This window comes from Thamnophis elegans, chromosome 6 (assembly GCF_009769535.1).
Source record: "Thamnophis elegans isolate rThaEle1 chromosome 6, rThaEle1.pri, whole genome shotgun sequence".
In the NCBI taxonomy this organism is placed as follows: domain Eukaryota; kingdom Metazoa; phylum Chordata; class Lepidosauria; order Squamata; family Colubridae; genus Thamnophis; species Thamnophis elegans.
In genome coordinates, this window is record NC_045546.1 from 36,631,252 (window position 1) to 36,646,343 (window position 15,092).

Genomic DNA, 15,092 nt, shown 5'->3' on the forward strand with positions numbered 1-15,092 from the left:
GTTTCTTATGTTTCTTACAGTATATACAAAAAAAAACATTGCTAAAAAATTTCTGATGAGTGCATCAACCCACATTTTTTTCTGATGCAGTTCATATGATATAGCTGCTGTTCTGATAAGTAACATATGTCAATGACCAATAAACATAATAATGTATGATGCTGATGGATTATACTGGTCTGGATTCTCAGGAGGAACAGAGTGCATTCCAGAGGAGTAAGAGACAGCTCAGTTCAGATAGTATATGTGAGAGGAAGAGCTATCTTCCTGAAAGTTCTTTTGAGTACAGGCTTGTGTAGATAGAACAGTGCTTTACTATGGCAAGATTCTGTCTATAGGTGTAGAACAATAAAGAAATCTACTTAGAAAAATCACCACATATCTTTCCTGTTTTGGAAGCGGGGGGTATGTATGTCAGGCATATAACCACAAATATGCAGAAGCTCAGGAAGTCTGAATAACCAGTGATTGGAGATGACACTGTTTAGGAATTCCTAAATAAATTGTGTTGAGTTCCATAATTACAATTAGACAGATATCAGCCCAAAAACTTTTTTTCAGATCTACACAAATGTCAGAAATAAGTTGGTTTGTTAATGAATCACGGAAAAGTAATATGTTCATAAGAATTCCAAGACAGTTCCTCTGACTCACCTGTATAGCCTTAGCATCTTGATTTTAGGCAGGCAGGCTTGTGTAGCAATTGTTATTTTAAAACAAAAGAGACATATTAGCAAAAATTAGATTAAAAATAATAAAAGGAATAATGAACCAGTGACTGGCTTAAGAGTCTATTTATTTATGCATCAGGTAAGACTTACCCTATAGTTAGGATTGTTCTGTTAACTTCTCCAAAGCTTTGTTCTTTTATTATAATCATCCTCTTAGCTATTAAATGCAACTAACGCCATTTAATAAATTCTTAGTTTCATACAGACCCAGAGTAATTCAGATGCTATTAATTCATACTTTTGCTCTCAATTAAAGTTCCAACTACATTTCCATATAAATATGTATCAAAAGTGGCAGATCTACTGTATCAATAGGAATATTTTGCAAAAGTAACTCTCATGGTCTCATGCGTACCTGGTTAGACTACTGAAATGTGCTACCTTCAAAGGCATCCCAGAACCTACAGTTGGGATAAAATGAAGTTGCCTGCATTACATACCAGGAATAGATAACAACTGTATATCATACACTTATGTTTCTAAATATAATCTGAAATGTTTGGTTGATCAGGTGCCAAAATTTTTAGAGGTCCACTTTCTGAAAACCACAATCAACATTTGTCTGTCTCTCTGTCTCTGTCTCTCTTTCTCTCTCTCTCTTCCCTCCCTCCCCACTCCCCTTCCTCTCTTTAATAGGGAACAGTCTTTCCTTAGTGGTTAGACTTGCCCTGACTTTAATTGCCATCTAGAAGCTGGTCAATATGAATGACTGTTCCCTAATGAGAAAAAAGATTCACTTCTAGTGTATCTCTATTTCAATCATTTATATGCCCATCCACCTTCCAAATTTGACTCTGGGTGGCTAAACAAGTTTTTTAAAAAACCATTCAATCAATAAAGTTGAGAGAGAGAGAGAGAGGGAGGGAGGGAGGGAGGGAGGGAGGGAGGGAGAGAGAGAGAGAGAGAGAGAGAGAGAGAGAGAGAGAGAGAGAGAGAGAGAAAACAGGGGACAAGAATAACCAACATACTACAGCTATTTAAAAAAATATTCAGCAACTAACCCACTGATGTCAGTTAACATCCCAAACCCCAATTTGGAAATAATAGCTTGGTCTTGATAGTTTTCAATTTGTTTCAATTTGTGAGAACAACATTTCCTTAATTATAAATATATGTATTGTTATGAAGGGGTAACAGTATGTTTACATGTAAATTGACATAGAAAAGGCAATAGGAAAACATAGAGTCCCTTTGGGTAATAAGATGGTTGGTATTTAAATTTAATAAATAAAATGGAAAAATATATTCAAAAAAATCTTGAAATATTCTGACCATAAAGACAACATCTCTCAGGGAATTGGTTCCATTACGTCTCCTATTAAGTATTGCTGATAAAGCTGTACAATGTAGTGAAGGAGTAAGGTTGAATAACTAACTACCTTGAGTGTATAATAGTTTCCAAACTGAAACTCAGACTGGAAAGTGGACCACAGATTTGACAAATTTCATATTTTTCTTCCTATAAACCTATGAGCCTAGAGGCAACAGAAAGTTGATAGAAAGGCTGTAATAACACAGGTCTGCTTAGATATTTACAGCTTAATGCAAAGCCATCAAAGGGAATTGATAGAGCCAATGAACCAGGGGAAAACAAAAACTGAAGGTAAAAGGAGGGTTAGCAAATACAGAAACTCACTTCCAGTGAATCATACTTGTTTCCATGCAGATTAAAGCATTCAAAATACAACTTGAAATGAGGAAGAATGAACAATATCCAAGGAGTTTGAATCAAAATAGGTCCAAGTCGATACACAGTACATTATTTGGGATATAGTTTTAGCTTTAAAAGTCTTCATGGCGGTAGCTACTCATCTCCACAATTTAGATTTTTAAAAATTGCCTAGCACTATTAGCTTTGATAGAAATGGCTCTAATTTGTTCCCGTCGAACTCTGGAATCTTGTAAAATTGCACCAATACATTTAATAGATGGTATTCAATTTTATTTTTCCCAATTTTGCCATTGATGTTTGTAACAACTAGATCTTCCCACGAAACCCATAATTTTGGTCTGACTGATTGATTGTAAATCCAATGAATTTAAGAGAACTTTCTTCCAAGTAATTGTCCATAGGACTTTAGCCAAACTCATGCATGGCTTCGCAAGCAAGTGCCATCGAGTTTAAGAAACTGTGTGACATAAATGTACGGAATCAATTAATAAAAGTTGGTGTAGAATTTCATATCCTCGTTAGGGGAAAAAGAACACATTAAATTGAGAATTGGTGGGGAACAGAAGGTTTTATATAGAACCAACTAAGGATTCTCAGAGTGTTAATGACCAGATGATTGGAAATCATCACTCTGAGTGATAATTCTTCCTTCCCTACCATTCAGTCAGATCTGAGGAAACACTTTTTGATGAGAAGCCAAACGTTTTCAAGGAAAAAATCAGGGAAGTCCAGTTGACTTTGGGGAGGGGAGGAAACGCCTTTGGGCCTGAATTTGTCTACTTTTAGGCTGCAGTCCATTGATCTTTGCTTCTAAGTTTGTATTTCTAATACTAAAATTATTCCTTTTTAGTGATTTTGTTTTAGCCTAGCAAAGGCATAACCTTTTCGTTTGTCACTCCACTAAAAAAGACTTGTTTCAATTAAAGTACCTGCTGTATAGAAGGCGGTCGAACCGGAAGTCAGTCTTGCAACTTTGGAACCAAAGGTTGTTTTTTGGACTCGATAGAAAGAAGGAGAGCGTCCTTCTTCCCTTATTGATATTTTTTTTTTTTACAGGCATCTTGGAAAACATTTATCAGACATTGGCTCGTTTTATTCGTTTTATTATAAAAATCATCCTTATTCATGGCAACACTGGAGCTTTTGCTTTTGTTTTCGTCTTCCACTTTCTCTATCAGCGCAATCGAGTCTGGACGTGTAAAGGGAATGCAAGTTATTTCCCCGTTGCCTTTGCCTTTGCAAAACTAAGTCAGCCATGAGCACAGTGAATGGTCTCGTTCCCGCGCAAAATCAACCGGGCATTGAGTTAAGGCGAAAAGATGAAGAAAGGGGGGAAGAAAGCGAGCTTCTGCAGGAAGAAGCCCCTCGCGCCGCCGCCGCCGCGGTAAGCCACCGCATGCTTCACTTCTTTCGGTTTCGGGAAATGTTTTGTTTTGTTCCCAGGGTGTGAAAACAGGAATCACTTGATCAGCGTCCCGTTTAGCGCAAGAAGGAAATTAGTCGGAGTTATTAAACCTGGGAACTTTGCAGTAATTCTAATGCAATTGGGGAGGGGGGGAGGAGTTAGGAAATCTACTGGGGGTAAAACAAGAAGTGAATGAGTCAACTCCGTCTCTATGTGCGGTATCGATGCAGCTTATCACATTATCACCGTGACTGCTTATGTTAGGCGTTTCTTTCACTTGTAATCAGAGGCTGTGTATTTATTTCGCTAGTAAAACAATGCACATTTTTGCTAACAAGGGGCGCTTTTCTGAGCTCTGGCATTTTAACTGTGTCGGACTGTGTGGTCCTGTCCATCTTCCAGTAAGCCAGAAGACAAGCAATTATTCTAGTTCTTTCCTACATCTGTCATAATAGTAATCATTTTACGTTATAGGCTTAGAAAGATGAGATGACTATTTTCAATGTCTATCCCCCTTTTTTCCTGAAGGTTCGAAGAGGCTTCACAGGCAGTTTCCCCTTGTTTTATCTTAGAAGTCTAACCCTATAAGGTAGGCAGGCTGAGAATGGGCAACTGGCCCAAAGTTACCAGAAAACTGCAAGACAAGAGTCAGGACTTTTACTTCAGGCTCTTTAGCTGCTTCAAGCCATAAGCTTAAGGAATATGTGATCCTGGTTCTAAAGCAGGTGCCAGCCTAAAAAGAAACAGGGTGTGAGTTTTAGTCCTACCTCAGGCTTGAAAGCCAGCTGGGTGACTTTGGGCCATTCACTCTCTCTCAGCCCAACCCATCTCACAGAGTTGTTGGGAAAATAGGAGGTGGAAGGAGTATTAGATATGTACATCATCTTATAAAGTAATAAAGGTATGGGGGGGTGTCAAATAAATTAACGAAATAAAATACATTCTCATTCTTAGGGCCTTTATAGCTATCTCACTGAAAAAGATGAAATTGTATGAGTCCCTCCGACACATTTTTCAAAAGTTGCAAGATTTTTTTATTTGTATTACACCTCTTATTGTCCAAACTGACTGCTGCTGATTTTTACTTATTTCCAAGGAGTAAAAAGAAAATTGCCTAGAGTAGGATTAGTATTAAATGTTGGATTAGATAAGCCAATGCCAGGTCGCTCAGAGAGTTAGTAGTCTAGCTTGATTCCTATGGCTTATTAGAGCTGAAGTTGGGATGCCTCTTTTTTATTTTTAATTATATTTTCTCTCTTTTCCCTTTTTCTTCTGGTTTTCCATAAAGCTGTATGTCTTGTTTTTAATTTTTTTCCAAATCCTGTTTGATGCATGTTATCATTTCTGTTCGTTGAAACTGAAAAAACTGTTTCTAGTCATCCTTGATCATATGGAGCTGAGTGGAGTAATTATCTGACTTAATATGATACATTTTCTTAGTCCCTAAATCATAATGTTCCTTATTGGGGGGGAAATGTATTTGAGTAGTACTGTGCTTACTTTGCATATCAAAATACCCCAGGTTCCTTTATTAAGGAACTAGGAAGTGCTGATTAAAACCTTGGGTTAAAACATTGGAGGTCATATCGGTCACCAAAGATGTGTTCAAACATGTGGAACAATGCTGTAGTGAAAGACACATTTCTTTGTTCCTTCAAGATTATTGAGTATGTCTGTTTGAATGTTTTATACTTAAGAATATAACATGCTTTTTTGTTTTCTAATTCCTTGTGTCTTTAGGAGACAAGCAGCTTAAAATCACTTTCTTCAATTATTTTTTGGAAATGCAAACTCTGGATGGTTCTAACATCTGTTTTTTTAGTGTTGATCTTTGTGATTGCTTTAAGTTTAATTTTGTATTCAGGTTTGTAAACACTTTAATAATACATTAAAAATATATAATTGGTGGTGGATTTGTTAATGGATAGTAAATATTTGCCTAATTTTACAGGCAATATAAGAAAACTATCTACCCTTAAAGAGATTGAATGATAGCTATATGATAACAGCAGATCTACATAGAAAACATCAGAATTCCCTAGATGCTTGACCATAAGAAATATTATACTGTAAGTTTCTTCTAGAAGGTATAGTGTAGCAGGAGATGAGCTATACTGTAATTTCAATCAGCCCTTGTCTGCAGGTGCATAGTCCTCAATTCATGGGGAACTTTTTGTATTGGCTATCCAAAATTGCTGTAGGAGAACATTGAAGCATCTTATTAATGGTTCTTGGAATTTGGAAACAGTTAAGTGGTTTAAGTGCTGTTTAAATAAAGGGGTTTGTCTGCTGAGAAAAACGTTCTTCGGTAGAACCAACCTATAGGTTCTTCTAGGCCAATGATGGTGAACCTTTTCGGCACCAAGTGCCCAAACCAGAATGCACGCCTGTGTGTGTGCGTGCTTGTGGCCATCTGGTCTTTGGTTTCCAGCATGCGCATGCGCACCAGCCAGCTGATCTTTGCGTGTGCCGGAGTGCCAGAAACCCGAAGACCATGTAGCGAGTGTGTACATGCACACGGCTGGCATGCGCACATCAGAAACCAGAAGAGCAGCTGGCGATACCGTGTGCGTGCCACACTTGTGCCATAGGTTCATCATCATGGTTCTAGGCCCTTTGATTTACATTTAAATAAGCTGATAGCTCATAACCTATCAATATGTTTGGGGATGGTTTTCTTAATTTGGTTGGGGTGTCCTGCTCTGGCAAAAGATTAAATTTTACTGATGTTCATAGGACATTGGGATTAAAAAAGGAATACACTTTATTAGGTATTTTCTTTTTCTAATAGTGACATATATTATCCAAGCATAAAATACAAACTTTCCTTAATTAAGTAAAACAACAATAAAAGCAATAACAAAGAGAAAAGAACACACATCCATACATAAAGTAACACTAGCGCAAAGATTGAAGTAAAAATGATTATTTTGAAAGAGGTTTAAAAGGCAAAACAAATTTTAAAATGAATATATATTGCATGTGTGTTCATATGCATGTGTATATATGAAAAAACAGTCTAATACCACCCTATCTATTTTTATTAACATTAAACTGAGCCATGGTTGCCAATTGCTTTAAGAATTTATTAAGTTACTCATTATTTGCTGGGAGATCAAGTTCTATTCTCAGCTCTCCCATCATTTTGTAATATATCCTATAAGATAAAATCATTATTGATAAAACCAGAAAAGAGAAGAAGTTTCTTACTCATTAAAAATCTATTTTTCATTTAAAACCCACACCTCAACAGAACACAGTCCAGCCATAATAAAGTAAAGGCAAAGGAATCCCTCCCATTTTACTCTGCTAATCAGAGTATAGAGTATGTGAGCTATAGAGAGCAGTCTCATCTCCGTTTCAAGGCCACTGAGTCAGTGCTTTCTGAGACATTTCCGTGGTCATGTGGCCAGCATCATCTCATTGAGTGCTGTTATCTTCCCACTGAAGTGGTACTTATTTATCTACTCGCATGCTTTTGAACTGCTAGGTGGACAGGAACAGGAATTTACTCTGTCACCTGGCACTCAGGTCTTGAACCTGGGCTGCCGTCTTTCCAGCCGACAAGCCCAGTGTCTCAACCACTGACCAACCATGTTGCCTTCCCTCAGCCATAATACAATAATATATTTTAAATTATAATAAAATAATATTGTCCAATCATAAAAACATAAACCTACTTATGTATAAACTAGCTTTACAGACTATTTTTACAATATAGAAGTCCCAAAATCATTGGTATCTGTTCACAACCACTTCCACCAATCACCTTTACAGAACAAGAATAAGGTTTTCAAATCCTTAAATACATCCAAGAATGTGTGAAATCTTGAGTGGGGGAACCCAATGCAAATCAAGAACCCAGATTATGAAATATATGCAAATGAGAAGGGGTAGCAAGCAAAAAGGAGCGGAAATATAAATAGGATCATTCCAAGACAGGAAGTGGGAAAGGTAATGGGAAACAGCTAAGCACACCAGGAATACCTTTCAATTCATTCTGAAGTCAGATAAGTTAAGTTACATTGAAGACTTTTAAAAAGTCTAACCCAACTTTGGTTTAACCTCTTTAATACCAAACCCACTATCATGGACAGTATTGATGAATGCACTGGGAAGAGTTTTAGAAGTCCTGGTTCTATGAAAAGAGACAATAGCAGTTATTATCTATAGTAGCTTCTTATCCAGTTACTAATTATTTAGACGATGGGCAAGGTGTACTCTACATGGCAATTTTACTTGTTCTCCAAATTCCAACTACAAAAAAATGTTGACTTCTGATCTAGATGAAATAAGACTCTTGAATTTCTATAGACATATTTAGACTATGTGCCTGAATAATAACTAATTTTATTTCCTTTTGCTATTTTAGTGGTTCACATAGATGAAGATGAATATTGGGATCCTGAGTTAATTGCAAGTGGTAAACAGCACAATTTCTCTGGAATAGTAAACATTAAATGTCCAAACCCTAATCTCTCAGAGTCTGCATATGATGTGTTTGCTAAAAATCTTAATAAAAGGGTAAGTTCTTTCTAGCCTTGTAGAACTGCCTTAGGATGGTTGTAAAGTAAAAACATTGATGGAATGGACTCTCCCTAGACTTATCATCAGAGATACTGTATACAGAGTAGTTTTTTTCTTCCCTTCAGTATTTTCTTTCACTATTAAAACAGATTCTTTTCTATTGTTAGACAGCTAAGACTTATCTGTAGGCTAGAAATGTAATATTTTTGGGTTAGAAATGTTTGCCCTTTGAGTATAAGACACTTATGGTATATAAGGGAGAATATCATTTTACTTATTAAGAAGCTGAAGCTCTTAATAAGAATACCTAGCATCCTTTTGTAGCATTCTGCTGGAGAGTCACATGCAATAGCCAAGTGAATTTTTGCCTTAGAAAAGAAAAATCAGGTTTTAGTCTAGTAAATAAAAAAGTAAAAACTAGATTTTCAAATTAATTAAAAATATACATAGACAAAAGTTAATTGCAAATCAAATGAGAGGATTCCTTCCATATTGTCTAACTGATGATGATTAGTGTTTTTTCTCTCTCAAGCTTAAGGATGTATACAGTTACTCACCTGCATTGGGAAGATATTTTATCTCATCTGAAGTTATTTCCTTCAGGTAGGAAGGGTGACAAAACCCCACATGTTTAATTATGCAATTTTAGGGTTAGGAATTTTCTCTTGGTAATTATGTGCGGGCTGGGGAAAGTAAAGAAAATATGGAATGAAAGAATAAGGACTGTCTATGCAGTTTATGGTATGTTGAAATGCACTTATTATTTATGCTAATAAGCATTTTATTTCAGCCATACCATAATTTCAGAACACATAATATATTAAAATGATGCAGTCTATCCCCAATTGTATCCTGTTCATGACTAAAGTCAATCATAGTATTCTACATGAATATTATAAATTGTAAAGAACTCCAGCAGTTTTTATGGTTATTGAACTTGTTTGGTCTTTTTTTTACCTTTTAACTGAACAATCTGAATAAGTATGAGTATGAGTATGAGTATGAGTAATTTATTTATATGCCGCCCTTTTCCCTAGGGGGACTCAGGGCGGCTTACAACTCGAAAAGGGGGGGAAACAAACAATGAACACATAGGACAGTACATCATTAAAAGCACAACATTCATACTATTCGGGTGGGTTACAGTCTTTAACCCCAGGCCTGATGGGATAGCCAGATTTTAAGGGCTGTGCGGAAGGTCTGGAGGGTGGTGAGGGTACGAATCTCCACGGGGAGATCGTTCCATAGGGTCGGAGCTGCCACCGAGAAGGCTCTCCTCCGCGTAGTTGCCAGTCGACATTGACCGGCAGATGGGATTCGGAGGAGGCCTAATCTATGGGATCTAATTGGTCGGGTAGAGGTAATTGGCAGTAGGCGGTCTCTCAAGTACCCAGATCCACTACCATGAAGGGCTTTGTAGGTGACAAGTAGCACCTTGAAGCGTACCCGGAGATCGACTGCTAGCCAGTGCAGCTCGCGGAGGATAGGTGTTATGCGGGTGAAGCGAGGTGCACCCACAATCGCTTGCGCGGCCGCATTCTGGACTAGCTGAAGTCGCCGAATACTCTTCAAGGGCAGCCCCATGTAGAGCACATTGCAGTACTCCAGCCTAGAGGTCACAAGGGCACGAGTGACTGTTGTGAGAGCCTCCCGGTTCAGGTAGGGGGCGCAACTGGTGCACTAGGCGAACCTGGGCAAATGCCCCCCTGGTCACAGCTGACAAATGGTGTTCAAAAGTCAGCTGTGGGTCCAGGAGGACTCCCAAGTTGCGGACCCTGTCTGAGGGGCGTAATATTTGACCCCCCCAGCCTGAGGGATGGAATACTTGCCGAATTAGTGGGAGGGAAACACAACAGCCACTCGGTCTTATCTGGGTTGAGCACAAGCTTGTTAGCCCTCATCCAGTCCCTAACAGCTTCAAGGCCCTGGTTCATCACGTCCACCGCTTCATTGAGTTGGCACGGGGCAGACAGATACAACTGAGTATCGTCCGCATACTGGTGGTATTTTATCCCGTGCCGCCGAATGATCTCGCCCAGCGGTTTCATGTAGATGTTAAAAAGTAGGGGGGACAAGACCGAACCCTGAAATTGAAGTTTCTCCAATATAAAAGATTTAAAGAATCCAACGTCCTGCTAAGTTGCTCCTTCAAGAAATAAATTAGGCAATGTTTTTAAGCATTTCTATCCTACTTATATAGTGAGAAGGAATACAACATATATTTGTTTCAGATATGGCACCTATTAGATATTATTTGAAGCCATGATTGTGAGAAAATGCTTTGGTTCATGCAGAACTACAGGCCCTTTGATTCTGAAATAATATGTCAGAGGGTCTGGATCTGAAAGACTTCAAACTTGCAGGCCGGTGGTAGGTTGCAGACAGTACGCACCGGTATGGGTATAGCGGTGCCTGCCTGGAGCACCGGGTACCGTTCAGGTATAAACTCCAGAGGGCCCACCCACTCGCCCGAGCTACTTACCTGTATTTGAGCTCTTCGGCGCTTCCACGCATGGCACACAAGGCGCCTGTGCTACGATCCGCCAAACAGCTGGAGCATTGCAGTTGCAACGGGATCCAGAACCCACCACTGTTGCAGGCCTACCCTACTAGACCTCCTTTTGACCATGCTCCAGTAAACAAAAATGTTGAGTTTTGGTGTTAAAAATAATTGTTATTGGAAGCTACTGTAAGAATCAGGCTGTTTGAAGTTTCTGAGATCAAATTTCACATCTTGTATAAATGAAATGCGTCCATTTTCCAGAGACATACTATACATTGGTAACAGTAGCACCAGATGTGGAGCGTAAGGAAAATGACTTTGACAGACATAAACCAAATCCATTAGTTAAGTGGTGAAAGAAGAACATATTTTAAGCCAAAACCAAGCAGTAAGCAAAAGTAAGTGGCTGAGACATCTCCCTAATTTACACATATAAAGAAGGGGAGGAAGCATGACACAATCAGACTTGTGATATTCTGTTATTATAGCCACTGTCAATTAAAATAGTCTTAGCTTCCCTGTGACATTGATTCTTAGTCTATGTTACCTAGTGGGACATATAGCAACATATTTTTAAAAACACTTAAAACATGGTAAGTGAAAACCTTAGAAACATTATGGTGGAATTGTTTTATAATTCTGTGGTCCTTGGTGATGTCTGAGATTGCTTGTTTTTTTTGCAGGTGTTTCATTACCAAACTAAGCAGCATGAGACATTTCATTACCAAATGAGGTAACATCATTATGCTGAAATTGCCTAGCTTGGTAATGAAATGTTTGCAAGAAAACAACCAAGTTCGGAGGAGACTAAGAACCCCATACTTCAAACCTGAGCTACAAGTATTCTCTTCCATTGTTTTCTAACCATTTGGCATTTCATTCTCACTTCCTATTATTCCTTCAGTAGAGAAAACAATACAGCATCATACAACTTGCAATTCTTGGTGCCACCTGAGAGTGCTGACTTCATGAAGTATAGAATGAGTAAAGAGTTTGTAATGAATATTTTAAGACAAAATATATATGACAAGCAAAACTTCTCTGACTTGGATATACCTGAATGTACAGATATAATACTTGACCCATCTTCTGTTACAATAAAATGTAAGTGCTTAAGAAAGTGGATAATAAGTTCATGTTCTTTTTTGAGAGAAATTAAAGGACATTTACTCTGCTAATTCATGACCTCTTGCCCAACATCCTAGTAACTATACATTTGGTCCTCCGAGCTTGGTAACTGGTTTTAAACAATGAGACAATCAGTTCCCATCCTGGCATTCATATCTATAACTAAGCTTTCAAATGCTGATATTTGCGACTCTTAAAAATACATGGGCATACTTCAAAATGAATTCCAGATATATCAAACAATATCCTAATTTGTTCTCTTTAATGGCTATAATTGCTAAATAATATTTTATAAACCTGAGATAGTTTTATGTTAGTGTTAAGGATCTATACCTAACATTTATGTAACAACTGGTATACATATATAAATATATCTGGATTGGAAGTAATTACATGATATAAAAGTATTAATAATAAATAATTTTAGAAGTGTTTCCTTTTTCATACTTTTGGAATGCTTATCTTTTTTTTTTAAAGTAACATAAACCATCAATACGGGAGGAAGAACTGAATGCAGATTTCAAGAGTGACTTGAAGGACTCCTCTGATCTTCTTATGAATTTTTTATATTGCAACAGCAGAAAAATATGACAAATGCACACTTACAAATTCAAATTTAGAACAACAGTATAAACCCCTTGAACAGCAATCAGAGCATAATATAGTACCAGAAACTGAAGCAACAATTTTGATAAGAGGACAAATGTTCCAGATCTCAGATAAGTAAAATCCTATTCAGTTTAAAGACTCCTTTTTGGTGAAATAATAAGAAGCACATTTTCTTAATTTTTCTGAAATCTACAAAAAAGTGTATTTAAAGAAAAAAACCAAAAACACCTACAATTATATTGAAATATTGCTTTTATTATTGCTTATTATTTTTGTTACAATATTTTTGTTATGTCACTTTGAAAATGTTGGATTTAATAATTAATAACAAAATTGATTACTAGTCACACTAATTCTAACGAATAAAATACAGTAGGAATGGACCAATCTGTCAGTTTTACTTTCATTTGTATACATTTTACAGTAATTCCAATTTCTTTTGAATGAAGAAAATGGTAATTCCCTAGGAAATATAGCTATCTTTAAGTTATATAATTCTGAATTGTTTGTATCAGACAGATTATTAGGAACAAGTCATTTTTTCTTTGGAAAGACCTTTTTTATCTTCTTCCTATTAATGTTAACAATTAAGAGCTTTGTTTGCAATTTTTTAAAAGTGAAAACTCCCTAATTCAGCAATATAAATATGATTGTATGCAATATGTGCAAATATTTAAAGTCTGAAACAAATAAAGCCTTCTGTTAGAATTGAAAGATATGCCAGTTTTGCTTTTGAATCTTAGATGACATTTTGGTAACAACTGTATCTTTGAAAAAAATTTTCATTGAAATATAAAATATACTTTGATTTTTTTACGTAGCAACTTTTTAAAAATCAAATGCTATTTTAACTTTTCATATAAAAATAGGAAAATAGGAAAAGTCATTAGTTAAAATTGAGTTTTGCTCCTGCATTCTGAACTATTTGAAACTGAAAGATACATAGGAAAAATTATAAGGCGTAGTGGTTGTCTCCTAAACAAGTAACACTGTAACCAAATTCAGTATTCCTAGAAAAGGGCAAATTACCCTCCTACCTTGGGTGTGCATTACTGAACATTGCCAAAATCTCTCAGTCTGGGTTTATGGTTCAATCTACCATAGGCATGTCCACAAACTACAAACAGTATCTCTAAGGGAAGATTCCACATTCCATATACTCATCAGATTGACTCTGCAAAAGTTGTTGTTAGCATTGCAAGATTTAGGTCCTCAAAAGTAAGATTAGGTGTCCACAGCAATCCCACCATCCTTGCATCTGAAGATGTTAATAGTTTAAGTTCTCTGTGCCAAAGGGGAAAAAATGGCCTAATGGTTTCCCCAATTGCATGAATATTCCTTGATTTTTTTTCCTTCGACAGTCATGTATTTTGTATTCATGTTTCTCTTGCTGTTCCCAACGTTGTGTGACTTTTCCCAGCTATTGCTGGGAAGTGATATAAAGCCTGTCTTCATGACTCTGTTATATCAGTCTGGAAATCTTTGGATGACAACATTAATTGCTGCTGAGAAACTGGGTTCTCTTTCTATTCGGGTCTTATGTTTGTATCTGGTTTTGTAACTGGTTTTGTATATCTGTGTTTGCTTTTACTTTAGTTCTCTCTTATATTTCCTCAAGTAAATAAAGTAAACTTTGAACCTTTATTCAGTAAAGCTATGGACACATTTTCTTTCAAAGCAAACATTTTACTCTGGGTGGATTTCCATAGGTGGGAATTTCCTTTCAGTGCAAATTCTTCAGAATGGGGGCTTTCCTTCTATTGCAACAGGTGAAACAAATGCTAACTCCTCTCTTCACCACCTCCTGTAAGCTAAGTAAGTAACCCCCTTGGCTGAAACAATCTGCATTTTCAAGAGCTGCATTTTCAATTCAAGGGCACACTTATTATATGCAACAATTCTAATTGAGAACCTGAAAAGTACCTCCAAACTCTGGCCAATTTTATTGGTCAATCCTTCCCTACTCAGAATATCAAGCACTGGTGTTACTATTCATCTGTGAAATGGCAGAAGCTCCCTGCTAAAGTAAGTGAAGTTATCCTGCTTCAATAGACAGTCCTCCACCCCAACATGATCCAAGGGATGGTGGAGGTTGTTTGTGATGGATTTCCCTGAGCCTAAGAATAATACAAAAAAGTACAAAATACAATAGCAGAGTTGGAAGGGACCTTGGAGGTCTTCTAGTCCAACCCCCTGCCTAGGCAGGAAACCCTATACGGTTTCAGATAAATGGCTATCCAACATCTTAAAAACTTCCAGTGTTGGGGCATTCACAACTTCTGGAGGCAAGCTGTTCCACTGATTAATTGTTCTAACTGTCAGGAAATTTCTCCTCAGTTCTAAGTTGCTTCTCTCCTTGATTAGTTTCCACCCATTGCTTCTTGTTCTACACTCAGGTGCCTTGGAGAATAGTTTGACTCCCTCTTCTTTGTGGCAACCCCTGTTGCCAATAATGAAAATGAACGTTGCAAAACTTTCCAGAATAGGAAGACAGGACATTTTTATGGAAGTTGGCAA

The 15,092-nt window shown here is 37.1% G+C and overlaps 1 protein-coding gene across 1 annotated transcript; it reads left to right on the forward strand.

Annotated features, from left to right (window-relative positions):
• Window positions 1-5,438: 5,438 nt before the first annotated feature.
• Window positions 5,439-12,795, forward strand: C6H3orf52 (chromosome 6 C3orf52 homolog). Its single transcript, XM_032220095.1, has 5 exons — window positions 5,439-5,672; window positions 8,181-8,332; window positions 8,868-8,938; window positions 11,743-11,942; window positions 12,444-12,795. The coding sequence occupies exons 1-5, from the start codon at window positions 5,606-5,608 to the stop codon at window positions 12,449-12,451; spliced, it is 498 nt and encodes a 165-aa protein (XP_032075986.1). The 5' UTR covers window positions 5,439-5,605; the 3' UTR covers window positions 12,452-12,795.
• Window positions 12,796-15,092: the final 2,297 nt, after the last annotated feature.

Bases quoted from the DNA above. Each gene is read 5' to 3' on its own strand.
- C6H3orf52 (XM_032220095.1), top strand. From the start codon at position 5,606: ATGGTTCTAACATCTGTTTTTTTAGTGTTGATCTTTGTGATTGCTTTA. The intron at 8,333-8,867 runs GTAAGTTCTTTC...TTCTCTCTCAAG, and splicing joins CTAAAAATCTTAATAAAAGG to CTTAAGGATGTATACAGTTA. The intron at 8,939-11,742 runs GTAGGAAGGGTG...TTATTCCTTCAG, and splicing joins TCTGAAGTTATTTCCTTCAG to TAGAGAAAACAATACAGCAT.